General features: G+C 43.8%; 1 protein-coding gene across 3 annotated transcripts in view; it reads right to left on the minus strand.

The window, feature by feature from the left end:
* slc12a2 (solute carrier family 12 member 2) overlaps positions 1 to 15,407 on the minus strand; it is a 254,349-nt gene that overhangs the window by 113,382 nt on the left and 125,560 nt on the right. For all 3 annotated transcript variants that reach the window (XM_048620707.1, XM_020533892.2, XM_048620718.1), the window contains exons 5-7: positions 8,743 to 8,882; positions 8,434 to 8,544; positions 7,067 to 7,175 (exon numbers count right to left, since the gene is read on the minus strand). In XM_048620707.1, the coding sequence (XP_048476664.1) occupies positions 7,067 to 7,175; positions 8,434 to 8,544; positions 8,743 to 8,882 (360 nt within the window). The remainder of the gene's footprint in view (positions 1 to 7,066; positions 7,176 to 8,433; positions 8,545 to 8,742; positions 8,883 to 15,407) is intronic.

Here is a 15,407-nt window from a genome sequence, read left to right on the forward strand (position 1 = left end):
GAAATCCACATTGATACCATTGGGCTGCAGGGTTCCCAAGCGGAATATGAGTTGCTGTTCCTGCAACCTTCGGGTGGCATCGTTGTGGCACTGCAGGAGGCCCAGGATGGACATGTCGTCTGAGGAATGGGAGGGGGAGTTGAAATGGTTCGCGACTGGGAGGTGCAGTTGTTTGTTGCGAACCGAGCGTAGGTGTTCTGCAAAGCGGTCCCCGAGTCTCCGCTTGGTTTCCCCGATGTAGAGGAAGCCACACCGGGTACAGCGGATGCAGTATACCACATTGGCAGATGTGCAGGTGAACATCTGCTTGATGTGGAAAGTCTTCTTGGGGCCTGGGATGGGGGTGAGGGAGGAGGTATGGGGGCAGGTGTAGCACTTCCTGCGGTTGCAGGGAAAAGTGCCGGGTGTGGTGGAGCTGGAGGGGAGTGTGGAGCGGACGAGGGAGTCACGGAGAGAGTTGTCCCTCCGGAAAGCAGATAAAGGTGGGGAGGGAAAGATGTCTTTGGTGGTGGGGTCGGATTGCAGATGGCGGAAGTGTCGGAGGATGATGCGTTGGATCCGGAGGTTGGTGGGGTGGTACGTGAGGACGAGGGGGATTCTTTTTTGGTTTTTATTGCGTGGACGGGGTGTGAGGGATGAGGTGCGGGAGATGTGGGAGACACGGTTGAGGGCGTTCTCGACCACCGAGGAGGGGAAGTTACGGTCCTTGAAAAACGAGGACAACTGAGATGTACGGGAGTGGAATGCCTCATCCTGGGAGCAGATGCGGCGGAGGCGAAGGAATTGGGAATAGGGGATAGCATTTTTGCAGAAAGGTGGGTGGGAGGAGGAGTATTCTAGGTAGCTGTGGGAGTCGGTGGGCTTGAAATGAATATCGGTTTCTAGGTGGTTGCCCGATATGGAGACAGAGAGGTCCAGGAAGGGGAGAGAGGTGTTAGAGATGGTCCAGGTAAACTTAAGGTTGGGGTGGAAGGTGTTAGTGAAGTGTATGAACTGTTCGAGCTCCTCGTGGGAGCACGAGGCGGCGCCGATACAGTCATCAATGTAACGGAGGAAGAGGTGGGGTTTAGGGCCGGTGTAGGTACGGAAGAGGGATTGTTCCACGTAACCTACAAAGAGGCAGGCGTAGCTTGGGCCCATGCGGGTACCCATGGCTACCCCCTTTGTCTGTAGGAAGTGGGAGGAATTGAAAGAGAAGTTGTTGAGTGTGAGGACGAGTTCGGCTAAGCGGATGAGGGTGTCAGTGGAGGGGGACTGGTCGGGCCTGCGGGACAGGAAGAAGCGGAGGGCCTTAAGGCCATCTGCATGGGGAATGCAGGTGTAGAGGGACTGGACGTCCATGGTAAAGATGAGGTGTTGGGGACCGGGGAATTGGAAGTTCTGGAGGAGGTGGAGGGCGTGGGTGGTGTCACGGACATAGGTAGGGAGTTCCTGGACCAAGGGGGAGAAAATGGAGTCGAGATAGTTGGAGATCAGTTCGGTGGGGCAGGAGCAGGCGGAGACAATGGGTCGACCAGGGCATTCAGGTTTGTGGATTTTGGGAAGGAGATAGAAGCGGGCAGTGCGAGGTTGGGGAACGATGAGGTTGGAGGCCGTGGGTGGGAGGTCACCTGAGGTGATGAGGTTGTGGATGGTTTGGGAGATGATGGTTTGGTGCTCAGGGGTGGGGTCTTGATCAAGGGGGCGGTAGGAGGTGGTGTCGGAGAGTTGGCGTCCGGCCTCGGCGATGTAGAGGTCAGTGCGCCATACTACAACTGCACCTCCCTTGTCCGCGGGTTTTATGGTGAGGTTGGGATTGGAGCGGAGGGCTGCACGTTCTGCGGGGGAGAGGTTGGAGTGGGTGAGAGGGGTGGAGAGGTTGAGGCGATTGATGTCTCGACGGCAGTTGGAGATGAAGAGGTCGAGGGAGGGTAGGAATCATGTTAGTTTCAATTGGCACAAATAAAGCTTCAGCCTTATTTAATTTTATTCTTTGATGATTAAATGGCCGTGATGTTCTGGGAGCTTGGGTCCATCTTGCAGTTCTTCTCATATCCAGCATGAATGATTATATTTCCAGATTCATCTTTTTTTGTACATAAGCAAACACTTATTGCAAGATCACCAGAGATGTTTGCCCCAGCGAGGATACCAGTAGCAGCTGGAAAAAAAATAGCAAAGACAGAGAAGAAACCTTCTCCTTCTCGAAAATCTGGCCCAAAATGTTCATAAAATATTTCACCTGAAAATATTTTGCCAATCCAGTGAAATACTGGTATTGGTAAAATGGGCTATTGTCCTTGTGCAGATAAAGTCCTATCTTCATTTGAGAATACCCTCCCCTTCATGTGGTATGGCACTATCACCGTGCTAAAATGGGATCAATGAAAGTTCCAGCAACTCAAGACAGGGGTCCATGAGGTGCTCCCAGCCATCAGCAGCAGGTTGCCTTGGAGAACAATGCTCACCGTGGCATATCCATTCTGAAGAAGGGTCACTTGACCCAAAACATTAACTCTGATTTCTCTCCACACATGCTGCCAGACCTGCTGAGCTTTTCCAGCAACTTCTGTTTTTGTTATGCCTAGCATATCCCCCATTCTACCATTACCATCAAGCCAAGGGATGAAACCCACTTCAATGAATCTCCAGGTACAACTATAAAAATGTGTCAACCAGGTGAAGCTACCAAACAGGGCTACTTGTGAGCCTAACAGCATAAGCAGCAGGTTATAGGCAGAGCTAAACAAACTCTCACACAAAAAAAAAAATCAGATTCAAGTTCTGGATTCTTGCCACATCTAGTGGACAATTAAACAGCTCACTCATTCTTCATTGTGGGGAAGCCCAGTACATCAGTGCAAAAGACAAGGCAGAAGCAACAGCAATAATTTCTAGTGCCAGTGGATGATCCGCCTCAAACTCCTCCAGCATCATAGATGTCAGAGCTCAGCCAATATTGTGGGAGAAACTGGATAGTGCAAACACTATAAAACCGGATAACGTTCTGGCAATTGTACTGAAGACATGTGCTCCAGAAATATGATGCACACCTAGCCAAGCTGTTTGAGTACAGTCACAACACTGGAATCTACCCAACCATGTCAAAAATTGTCCAGGTATGTCCTGTACACAAAAAGCAGGACAAATCCAACCCACCCAATTACTGCCCCATCAGTCTACTCTCGATCATCAGTAAAGTGATGGAAGGTGTCATCAACAGTGCCATCAAACAGCACCTGCTCAGCAACACCCAGTTTGGGTTCTGCCAGGGCCACTCAGCTCTTGACATTGTGACAACCTTGGTTCAAACATGGACAATTTTTTTTTTTGAGAGAGAGAGAGAACTGACATGAGGAGAGGTTAGAGTAACTGCCTTTGACATCAAGGAAAATACGATCGAGTGAAGCATCAAGGAGCCTGAGCAAAACCACAGCTGGAGCAAAACCACAGCTGATGCAAAACTCTGCTGGTTGGAGTCACACCTAGCACAAAAGAAAATAATATCCAGGTTTTGGATGACAAGTGGTAAGCAACATTCATGGCCTACAAGTACCAGGCAATGACCATCTCCAAGAAGAGAGAATCTAACAGTCACTCCTCAACATTCCTGGATGGCACCAAGCTTCTTGAGTGTTCTTGGAGATCTAATCACCTGGACAAGTGCAGTATTCCATCACAATCCTGATTTGTGCCTTGTAGATGATAGATAGGCTTTAGTGAGTTTTGGAGAGGGGTTACTGGCTGCGGGATTCCTAGCCGCTGACCTCTTCTTATTTGGAACTGGCGTTTACGTGGCTAGTCCAGTGCAGTCTGTGGTCAATGCTAACTGCCAGGATGTTGATATTGGGTGATTCAGTGATGGTGATGCCACTGAATGGTGTGATAGGCATAATACACTGCTACAGCTACCTCCAGAGAAACCCCAGAAAATAAAAAACAAACTAGAAAAACTTGGAGATAGTAAAAACTGCAGATGCTAGAGTCAGAGATAACAGTGTGGAGCTGGAGGAACACTGCACGCCAGACAGCTTCAGAGGAGCAGGAAAGTTGATGTTTTGGGTCAGGGCCCTTCTTCAGGGAAAAAAGGGTCCTGACCCGAAACGCCAACTTGCCTGCTCCTCTGAAGCTGCCAGGACTGTGTTCCTCCAGAAAAACTTGGAGCATGCTGGAACAAGGGGGTGAGAAACAGTAATATGGACAAAAAGTGTTGATCCACTTCTTAGTCAATATAAAAAACCCAAAGAACTGCACATGCTGGAAGTCAAATAAAAACAAAAACTGAAAAAAAAAAACTCAGATCACTGGAGTGAAAGTAGAGTCAACTCCCAGGTCCCTCCCTAACACGCTCAATGCTTTCTATGCTCGGTTTGAGCAGAATGCCAGCAGCACGGTGACACCTGCCCCTACAGCCCCAGACACACCTGTTCCCTCTGTCACCACTTCAGACGTCAGGTCGGTTTTCCTGGGAGACCACCCCAAGGAAAGGCATGAGGCCCGGACAGAGTCCTTGGCCAAGCACTCAGATCCAGTGAGGGCCAACAGGGGGAGGTATTCATCGACATCTTCACCCTCTCCCTCCTACAAGCTGAAGTCCCCACCTGCTTCAAGAAGACCACCATGTTCCCCGTACCTAAACAAACACATGCAGCGTGCCTTAATGACTACCGCCCAATCACTCTGACCTCCATAAACACAAAGTGCTTTGAGGGGCTGGTTATGGCTCACATCAACTCCAGTCTCCCTACCTGCCTCAATCCCCTACAATTAGCCTACCAACATAACAGGTCCACAGAGGATGCCATATCCCTAGCCCTGCGCTCATCCCTGGATCATCTGGACAACAAACACACCTACATCAGACTCCTGCTCATTGACTACAGCTCCACCTTCAACACCATTATCCCCTCCAGACGGATCTCAAAACTCTGTGACCTTGGTCTCGGCTCCGCCCTCTACAACTGGATCCTCAGCTTCCTGACCCGCAGATCGCAGTCAGCGAGGTTCGGTAACTGCACCCTCTCCACAATAACACTCAACACTGGAGCCCCCCCAGGGATGCTTCCTCAGTCGCCTACTGTACTCCCTGTACACCCACGACTGTGGTGCCAAATTCCGAATGAATGCCATCTACAGGTTCGCTGACGACACCACCATAGTGGGACAGATATCTAACAACGATGAGACAAAATACAGAAGGGAGATAGAGGGCTTAGTGATATGAGAACAATGAGAACAACCTCTCTCTCCACGTCAGCAGAACTAAAGAACTGAACATTCACTTCAGAAAGAAAGGAGGGGAACACGCTCCCATCTACATTAACTGAACTGAGGTCGAGAGACTGAAGAGCATCAAGTTCCTTGGAGTGAATGATAACCGACGCTCTATCCTGGACTTCCCACGTAGATGTGACAGTGAAGGCACAACAACGCCTCTTCTTCCTTAGGCAGCTCAGGAAATTTGGCATGTCCATAAGGTCCCTCACCAACATCTACAGATGTACCATTGAAAGCATAGTGCCCGGGTGCACAACGGCCTGGTACGGCAACTGCTCTGCCCAGGACCGTAAGAAACTACAGAAGTGGGTGTGCACAGCCCAGACCATCACGGTCGCTGTTCTTGCCACTGTTGGTCTCGCCTAGCACACACCCTGTGCAGCGTAACCTGTACGCCTCTATCTAAGTTTTTTTGATCTGTTCACCCTTTGCTTACTATGATCAGCCTGTACTGCTCGTAAACAAAAAAATACATTGACATGACAATAAATAAATCAGTGACACTTCTTCAGAACTATTCAATATAATCTGTTCTGTACATACAGGTGGTCAGAATTTCAATTTCTGAATGCAACCCATTGATAAAATGTAAAGCTGCAGGTCTACAGATCAGGTGACGAGAGAGAACAGCTGAGTAGCTCAGGACAGCAGGTAGCATGTGAATAATTGCAAATTGGATTAAAGGAAAAACAAAATCTGAATGCTGTAGAAATGGTCGAAGTGTGACAGAACCCAAATAAAATTAAGGACGTGATCACAAAAACTTTTATATATGGACAAGTGAAAGATCACCATCACTATGCTGTGAACACCATGCAGTATCCTCAGCTGATCTTTCTCTTTGCTGTCTATTGCCACGGGGAGAATGACAGAAGATAAAAAGTAAATACTTCCTCATTCAAAACAGGATTTTCTGGATTTGGACTGCTCATTCTCTCCTGAAAGGTGAGTTTTTTTTTGCACTACATTTTATGTATGACTTCAAAATAAAACAAAAGTCCACACTCACTTGAATCGTATTGAGCACTCTGTATTCCCTCTATATTCAAAGTTCATGGTTCAAGCCCATCTTTCCCTCCCAAGCAAGGATTTAACAGGAAAAAGAGTTTTTCTAGAACACACCAGCTTTTATTAAGTTAGTTACAAAGAACCAGGATGTCACAAGAACAGTTTCCTGTCACAGTTTAAACTTCAAAGAATGCCGTATATGACACCGCCAAAATGAGGAAATGGAAATGCAGGAACAAGGTATTAGCTGCACAATGCAATGAATGGGGGTTGGGAGAATGAACAAAAAAGCCAAGAACATTTCCAAATTGACAATACCAAGTCTAGAAAGGAAAAGAAAATCCAAGTGACAACGATCAAACAAACAGGCAGGATCAAAAGTTTAAGGGAAAAGGTGTTCAGAACTCAGCAAACCCAATAAACACCAAATTCATTGGATTATTTGAACGATTCAATTCCCAGAAAGGAAGCTACCAATACTAGAGAGAGATGAATTACTAGAAGAGATTAACATAAAATTCAACATCAGCAAATTAATGTTTGGAAAAAACCTGTTGCAAAGATATTACATTTGAAGAAACCATTTTTTAAAACTTCAAAAGACTCAGCTGATTTGCTCTAACAGTAACCAAACCATTTGGATCTGACTGACGCAAACTTGAAGTAACAGCTTTCAAACCCTTTCTGCCAGCTGTTCCAGAAACATTGCTGCAACAGTGCATTTCTACACACTACTGTCAGAGCTACAAACTATAGAGGCAGAACCACTCATATAAAAATGCAATTTTATTTTGTCACTTACTTTGGTAATTAAAAAAGCCTTTTGCTCTTTTGTCATGAGCTGGAATGAAAGTTCCCACTACAAAGTTAACTATGGCGATCAGCAGAATTCCCAAAAGCACAATTTGAGCCTGCAGCAAAAGAAAAAAAAAAATTTAAAAAAAGGACCATTTAAATTACAATTGTTATTCTGGGAAGTTCACAACGTTGTGCAGGATCCTGTGTCAATAGCATGCTTCACTTGCTAGGTACAGGTTACAGTACTTGGGTATATTATGGGAAATGGTCAATTTTCTTCACTAGAAATCTGCCAATCGTACTGGGGCACAGATACTTATCCTACTCTGCTGTTTACCGACAAGCTTACAAATCAAACCATTATAGGATTATTCTATTGCACAAAATTGCAATGTATAACTTGCTAGAAACAAGAATACATTCTGACAACAAAGGCAGCCATACACTTGATAAATATCTAATTTATGAATATATTTTCAAGAACAGGGATGACTTGTTGCAGTTACACTGGGAATCGATGAGGCTATAACTGGGAGCTGTTTGTGCAGTTTTGTTTTCCTTATCTGAACATGTTCCTGCTCTAGAGGGAGTGCAGCTAGGGTTTAAAATCAGACAATTCCTGGGATGGACAGACAGCTCGAGTCAGGAGGGATTGTGCTCACTGGAGTTCAGAAATATCGGAGAACAGGAGGGAGAGACAGTGTGCATGCAAAAAAGGAAACTGAGAAAGAAAGAAGAAAAAAAAAAGAGAGAGAGATGAGTTTGGGGAATTCACTACCACAGAAAGCAGGGAGACCAAAATATTTCATGGTTTTAAGAAGGAGTTGAAGCTATCATGTTGGATGGTCAGCCATGATTATAATGAATGGTGGAGCAGGCTCAAAAGGGTTGCATGGCCTACTCCTGCTCCCATTTTCCTACGTTAACGTTCAATGCTTCCCCCTGACTCCAAGCTCTCCATTGTCTTTTCTCCAAGATCCAACTTTGCCTCACATCCCACTGCTTTCAAACATTCTTGGGTTCACCACTGCGGGTCTAGGTTCTTTCTGCTAGATTTAAACAAAAACTTTTCAAGTAGCTTCTTAGACTTGCCTCAAAATACAAATACAGAACCAAAACTATGGTGAACTTTATGGTATTGATACAGTAAATGTTAACACCTCAGACACTGAAGCCTTGAGAGAGAGAGAGCGCGAGAGAGAGAGCGCGAGAGAGAGAGAGAGCGCGAGAGAGAGAGAGAGCGCGAGAGAGAGAGAGCGCGAGAGAGAGAGCGCGCGAGAGAGAGAGCGCGCGAGAGAGAGCGCGAGAGATAGTGAGTACTGCATCCACTTTTCAGTATTTCTTTTCAAAAAGCAGGCTTCAGGATCCTACCTTCGCTTCCCATTCCATTCCTGCGACCGATATGCCAAACAGGATCACAACAGTAATGGTTCCTATGATTCTGATATCGTTCATTTCATCAATCATGAGTGCATTATGTTCCTCAAGAAATGAAAAAAAGAAAGTGAATCAGCTTTGCGAAATTAAACAGTTTGGATCACCGTATTCATTACTGTAGTAAAACCAACAATTCAAAAATCACTTCTAACTAAGGCAATGAGGACCTTGACATTTAAATTTGTGCTTTCGTTCAAATGTTTTGGAGAAATGTACATCACTGATTCCGCTGATTCAACTTACCACAAGCAAATCTCGAACAGTCTCTGCAAAGCCAACCACATACATGGCTACAGCTACTGCATTGGCAAAGGCAAAAATGAGGCCAATTGCACCACCGAACTCAGGCCCCAAACTTCTGGATATCAAATAGTATGCTCCACCTACAGAGAAATGCAGTTTTATTGGCATTCATTTGGAGACAACATCTGCTTAGCAGGAGGGCAAGTGACATGACAAATCAAAGCCAAAATGAAGTTAAATCAGATGTTAAACAAATCAGACACACTTGAGAATACGGGATGCAATTTCAAAATTCATGGATCTCAAAACAAAAACTTGAAAGCATTGGTGAGAACTTGGAGAGGATAGTGATAAATTTCAGGAGGACACTGGCTAGAGGAATACCAGGCGAGGTAGTAGATAATGGAAAGGTGCTTAAATTTTACTCAGAAGAACGAGGAAAAAACACAAAATATAGAACACATTTCCAAAGGTGTGTAGGAGCAGAGGGACCTCGGGGGATATATTCAAAAATCATTGCAAGTCACAGGGTACTGGGAGACAATGGTTAATAAAGGCATCTAGAATCCTCAGCTTCAGGGCATCAGGATACAAAATCAAGGACATCACTTTAAACCCATGGAAATTAGTCTCAAAAACAAAGTTGCTGGAAAAGCTCAGCAGGTCTGGCATCTGTTAAGGAAAAAACAGAGTTAATGTTTTGGGTCCGGTGTCCCTTCCTCAGAAGCAGGAATCTAATTACGTGGGTGAAAAGGCAGGAGTGTGGGACTAAAATGAGTTGCTCCTTTCTGCAGGAGCATCAGTATGATTACCAAATGCCCTTCCACACTCTTAAGTTCTTAAATGGTAGAAAGATATCAAGTTTTCAGGTTTTATAATCGCTTGTGTAAACCTCTACACCCTACATTTGTACATATAGGTTTAAAAAAAGTGCTAAATGGCAGTGTGTGTTACTGAATACTAAAACTAGTCATTTTCTTTTTGAGAATATGATTCATCTGTGATGGAATGTCACAAACAAATGGGAGTACGCAGGCAACTCATTGTTGTGTGATACGAAAAGTAACTTCTTGCACTCGTTACTCGATTACAGTAAATCCCTGTATCTCATACCCAAGTGGGCATCAAGTATCCTTTAAAGAAAGAAACAAGATAGTCACAAGCCAGGCATCAATCTACAAAGGAACAACTGCACCCATAATCAGAATGCTCAGTTCTACAAAGTTTAATTATTTGAGTCAATCATTTGGCGTGGCTTGGTGCCATCTCTTAGCCAGCATGACTCACAGGCAGGGTTATTGGGAGGAACAAGCTTGCAATTCATAGTTTCCTCCTTTGCCTTGACTTGGGTTGGCTCCTAACTACGTACCACCACCTGTAACAAGATAAGGATTATAAATGCTCCCATTCAGTTCCCAGGGCATGTTCTCCTGCCTGACCTTCATCAATAAGAAATTCCATGGCAACAAAAAGTCAAAATATGACTTGGAAGGACAGGTGAATCATTGGGTTCTAAATAACCTGGTTTTAAAATTGAAAAAAAAAACAAGTCTTAATTTGGCTCAACTCCAGGGGGCATGCAACCATTTCCTGGATCCCAGCATTGCCTAGAGAACAGGTCACAGTGGATCCGAGTCATCAGTTCTCAATTATCCACTGTGAACTTGAAAAACCATACAAAGTGAGGTACCACGACCAATACAGATCAAGATATCAATAATTGCGCAGTGGACAGACTGTTTGAAGCTGTAAAATTAAAAAAAAAAAAGGTCAGGACTGAGTGAACCTGTATCCCAAAGTTGCAGATAATTGGAATTTGGGTTGACAATAGTACAACGATAACCAGCACCAGGCTCAATTAAAATCAATTCTATAATATGGTTGCCCTTTTAAATAAAGTCATTTGCCAGAGACTATTGCCCACATTATGTTTCTTCACAAACATGCACGAGTCTTTCCGGCATGTCAGATGTTTCAGAAATAATCTGAGTTTGAGAGAAAAAGTAGTGCATCCATTCACTTAAAATTCTTAAGTAACCAGGCATAGACAAAAGCAAAATTCAGAATTTTCATCTTAACTGTCAACTCTTCTACATTACAGTAAACAATCCTGAAATATTTTCAGTTCGAGCTTTCAGAATTTGAAAGTACAATGGTTACAGCGCAAAAAATCACGACAAAAACAAATTAGCTAGTTAGTGGAAAAACCATAAATAGCCAGAATATCCCAATTTCATTCGCACCTTGCTGATCATTTGATCTATTACAAATCATATTTAGTGTGTTAAAAGTACTCAGGCACATTTAATTACTGTTTGCAACATGGTGCAATTATGAGAAATCATTTACTTGTTAAATGTGGCAGCAACATTTTAAACTTTACAAGTGTCTATTTATTAATTTGTGACACACAACACTGGGCTTCTCTGCATCATGCAACTCTTTCTTCAGCACTATCACAATCAAGTGAACATTAACTACATCAAGAACATTCCCAGTTCTCATCATGTTGCAGAATTTCATTGTTGTGGAACAGCCTTAACGACGAGACTCTGGTCTACTCAGGTTTTTTTTTTTGCTTTTGCAACTAGAACCCTTAGTCAGTCAGCTAAACTAAATGAAATCCAATTTGAAGCATGTTGACAGATTTAAGAAAGATGCACAAATTTTCATAAGATTTCATGAAGCATTTCATTTTGATAACACAAATGCTTTGTTTTAGGAGCCCATATGATTCTGTCAAATATTAAACTGGATCAGATAAGCGTGCATATCAGAGGGCATAGAAATCTAAATCCAAGCAAGAAACAAAGTGGGGGGGGGGGGGAAAACAATGAACGATTGTATAGCGTTACACACAATGACGTCCCCAGCAATCTCCACCATAAATGGAAGAATTGATATTTGTGAATTAAACAGAATCATATACTTCATTTTGTAAGGATGGATGTCCTCAAGCCCAGGATTAGTTACTGCAAGTCCTGAAACAAGCAAATTTGAATTCCATCGATAGATTCAATGTGCACAGTACATGGACTTTCCTTTACCATAGCATACAGTATGCTTACTGTCAGTGGTTACTTTGATCAATTCCTGGTCTAAGCTTTAGAAAAAAGGCTGCAAACAAGACGAAATCGATAGGTATTTTCCAAAATGAACTCCATCTTCTAAACCTTAGGCATTTAACAAAGTGGACCTAGCAGCAGTCTGGAAAGACACAGTCAGTTATCAAAAACAGATATAAAGTTCAATATGATGGGCTGAAGGGCCTCCTTCTCTGCTGTAAAGAGAAGTGAACTATGTGACTATTCTACATCAAGAAGAAATAATAATAAAAAAGGAGTAAGACAAAAAGCACATTTAATTTTAAATGCAGAGGTATTAATCTTCACAACAGCAAAGCATGTTACATTCTCAGCATGGAAAGAACATTAAACTGTGTGCATGCACTGTTTTTACTAACGTGAGAAAGTTTCTCCATTTCAAACAGAGACATTTCACATCAATGGTTTAGTGGATGGGTGAAGGAATTGAGGAGTCTTTGGTAGGGAGTAAAGCTAATGGGATGAAGTTTCCATGCAATTAAGCTCTTCAAAATACTATAGTATTTTTCTTACTGAAATTTTTGAAAGAATATTCCCAAATTTCAAGCTGCCTGGTTTGGCCAGATTAACCAAGTGTGGGTTCAAGTCTCAACCAGCTGCAACTGTCAGACTGGGTGCTTGGAGGTGTAGGATTTATGATAAAGCAAATTCATGTTTCCAAAGTAATTTGGAAATTCAAAAATCCTCTGAACCAGGACTGGAAGACAGTGCAATAAATCTTATTCCAGCAAAAATTAATTGAATGGCAACCTGTTGTAATTTTCTCATGTATAAAATTTATTTTAAAATGGCTTATTTTCAAAACGTGTGCAGCACATCCTCATCTAGTTACGGTTATTACCAGAAAAATGCAAATTTAAAAATGAAACAACGATAAGTTAATTTTCCTCACTCACTGTAACTGATGTAAAAGCTGTGGTAATGTGGAACTAGACTCACAGTTGAAATATTTCAGTGCTAATGGCTACATTTTTAAATTGGATTGAAAAATCCTTTTTTTAATGTAAAGAAATATGCTGACTCTATTTGCCTCTGGCTCATCACCCCACCCGCTCCTGAGCCCTCACTATGATCAAGGGCTCACAAGATGAGCAGTGAAAGAAGGGAGGTGAGGGGGGAGGTGTAGGGGCAGGTGCAGCACTTCCTGCTGATAGGTGGGAGAGAAGATGGACAGGTTGTGTCAGGTCAAGGAGGTGGGGATGAGAGGGAGGGTTGGTCATGGGATGAGGCCGCTGCATCTGCTCCCAAGATGGGGCGTTCCACTCCCGAACATCCCAGATGTCCTCTTATTTCAAGGACCACATCTACCCCACTTCAGTGGTCGAAAATGCTCTCTAGCGCATCTCTTGCGCTTCCTGCACCCCCTCCCCGCACAAAAACAAAAACAAAAACAGAATCCCCTTGGTCCTTATGTAGCACCCCATAATCTCTGGATTCAATGTACCATTCTCTGCCACTTCTGCCACCTGCAATCTGACTCCCCTATGAAGGATATACTTCCTCCCCACCCTTATCTGCCTTCCATAGGGACCTCTCTCCGTGACTCTCTCATCTGCTCCACACTCCCCTCCAGCCCCACCACCCCCGGCACTTTTCCCTGCAACCGAAGGAGGTGCTACACCTGCCCCTACACCTCCCCCCCTCACCCCCAATCAAGGCACCAAACAAACGTTTCACATCAGACAGGAGGTTCACCTGCACATCCGCTAATGTAGTCTATTGTATCCGCTGTTCCCGATGTAGAGGAGGCCACATCGGGGAGACCAAGCAGAGACTCAGAGACCGCTTTGTAGAGCGCTTGCGCTCTGCTTGCAACAAACGACAACACCTTCCAGTCGCAAAACATTTTAAATCCCCCTCCCACTCCTTAGACGACATGTCCATCCTGGGCCTCCAGTGTCAAAACAACGCCACCCACAAACTGGAGGAGCAGCACCTCATATTGCGCCTCAGGAGCCTACAGCCCGATGGCCTAAGCATGGATTTCACCAGCTTCAAAACCTCCCCACCTCCAGCCTCAACCCATGACCAACCCTCCCTTTAATCCCTGCCTCCTTGACCTGACACAACCTGTTCATCTTCTCTCCCACCTATCCGTTCCTCCCATCTCACTGACCAATCCCCACCGTCTACCTGCACTGACCTATCACCATCCCACCTACCTTCCCCTTCCCCAGCCCCACCCCTCCTCTATTTATTTCCGAGCTCCCTTCCCCTTCCCCATTTCTGAAGGGACCTGACCTGAAACATCAGCTTTCCTGCTCCTGATGCTGCCTGACCTGTTGTGCTCCTCCAGCTCCACACTGTTATCTCTGACTCCAGCATCAGCAGTTCTTACTTTGAGTTGAGGACAAAGTACTTGCATTCAACATAATTCATGCAAAATTCTGTTGGTACAAACCATTGCTAACGGAAACTGGAGACAGTTAAATCCAATCTCAAAATGCCTATTGGTGCTGAGAGAGAAAGTGCAAGGAAAAACAAATATTGCAAACTATTGCTAGTCACACAATAAATGGCTGAGAAAAATGATGGATAATATTGGAGGGCAAGCGCAGGTTTCAGGGAGAGATCATTTGTACAAAGCAATTTCCATTAAGGTTCATATAGGATGGCACCGCATTCAAAATTAACCAACATTACCAAGATCAGCAAACTTCCATTATCCCTTTGAAAACATGCCAACGCTCCCACTCCTGGCCAAGTGGACTGGGAAAACTGATTGACAAACAGGTTTGAAGAATTGTGCATATAACTGATATTGAAGGTGGTCAGCATCAATTAGGTAACTTCTTTAAAAGAAAACTGGAAGAAAGAAGTAAAGTATTGATGGGACAGTGTGACCACTTCACCCAGGAATATTGCAAATTCTTAGAAGTAGTTTAATAATTTTGACTTTTACAGAATTACATTAGTGTTTGTCTTCAATCTTCAAATCAGGAAGAACCAATTCAACAATTATTTTCCCAGGTTTCCCTCAGCCCATGTGTTTCTTTCTGCTAATAATGCTTTTCCAGTGTATAAGGGATTAAGGTTTGAGAGTTTACTTAATTTAGGGTTTAATTTAATAGTTTACCTGCAGCTAGAATGTAGTGACTGTAATAAATAGCGATTTCTTGTTAAGTAAGAGGAACCTGGGCCATGCTTTCTACCAACCTGGGCTGAATTTAAAAAAATTAGGGCTTATGCACATTTAAAGACTTTACATTTTGCCAGGATTCCACATCCCAGTGAGTTACATCGAATGTTAGCTGATAATAAACTTTAACTCAAAACCAAAAGTGATTGGCTTTTCACTACTACAGTAAAACAAGTTCTATTTTAAGCATGCTAAAGAACTAAACATTAGTTGTAATCAGCTAGATTCACCTTTCCACATTTGATAATAACAGTACAGCCGGCCCACATTCAGACTATTTTCTCATTTACAAAGATGCCTGCACAAGATTTGTGTCAGCCAGGCCTTCAATAGGAAGCATTCCCACTTCTGAACCAAATCAAGATTGATAATCAAGTGCATGCTGCAGTTTTAGAGAGGAGTCATCATCTATACATGAGGAG

This window comes from Rhincodon typus, chromosome 3 (genome assembly GCF_021869965.1).
Source record: "Rhincodon typus isolate 14 chromosome 3, sRhiTyp1.1, whole genome shotgun sequence".
Taxonomy (NCBI): domain Eukaryota; kingdom Metazoa; phylum Chordata; class Chondrichthyes; order Orectolobiformes; family Rhincodontidae; genus Rhincodon; species Rhincodon typus.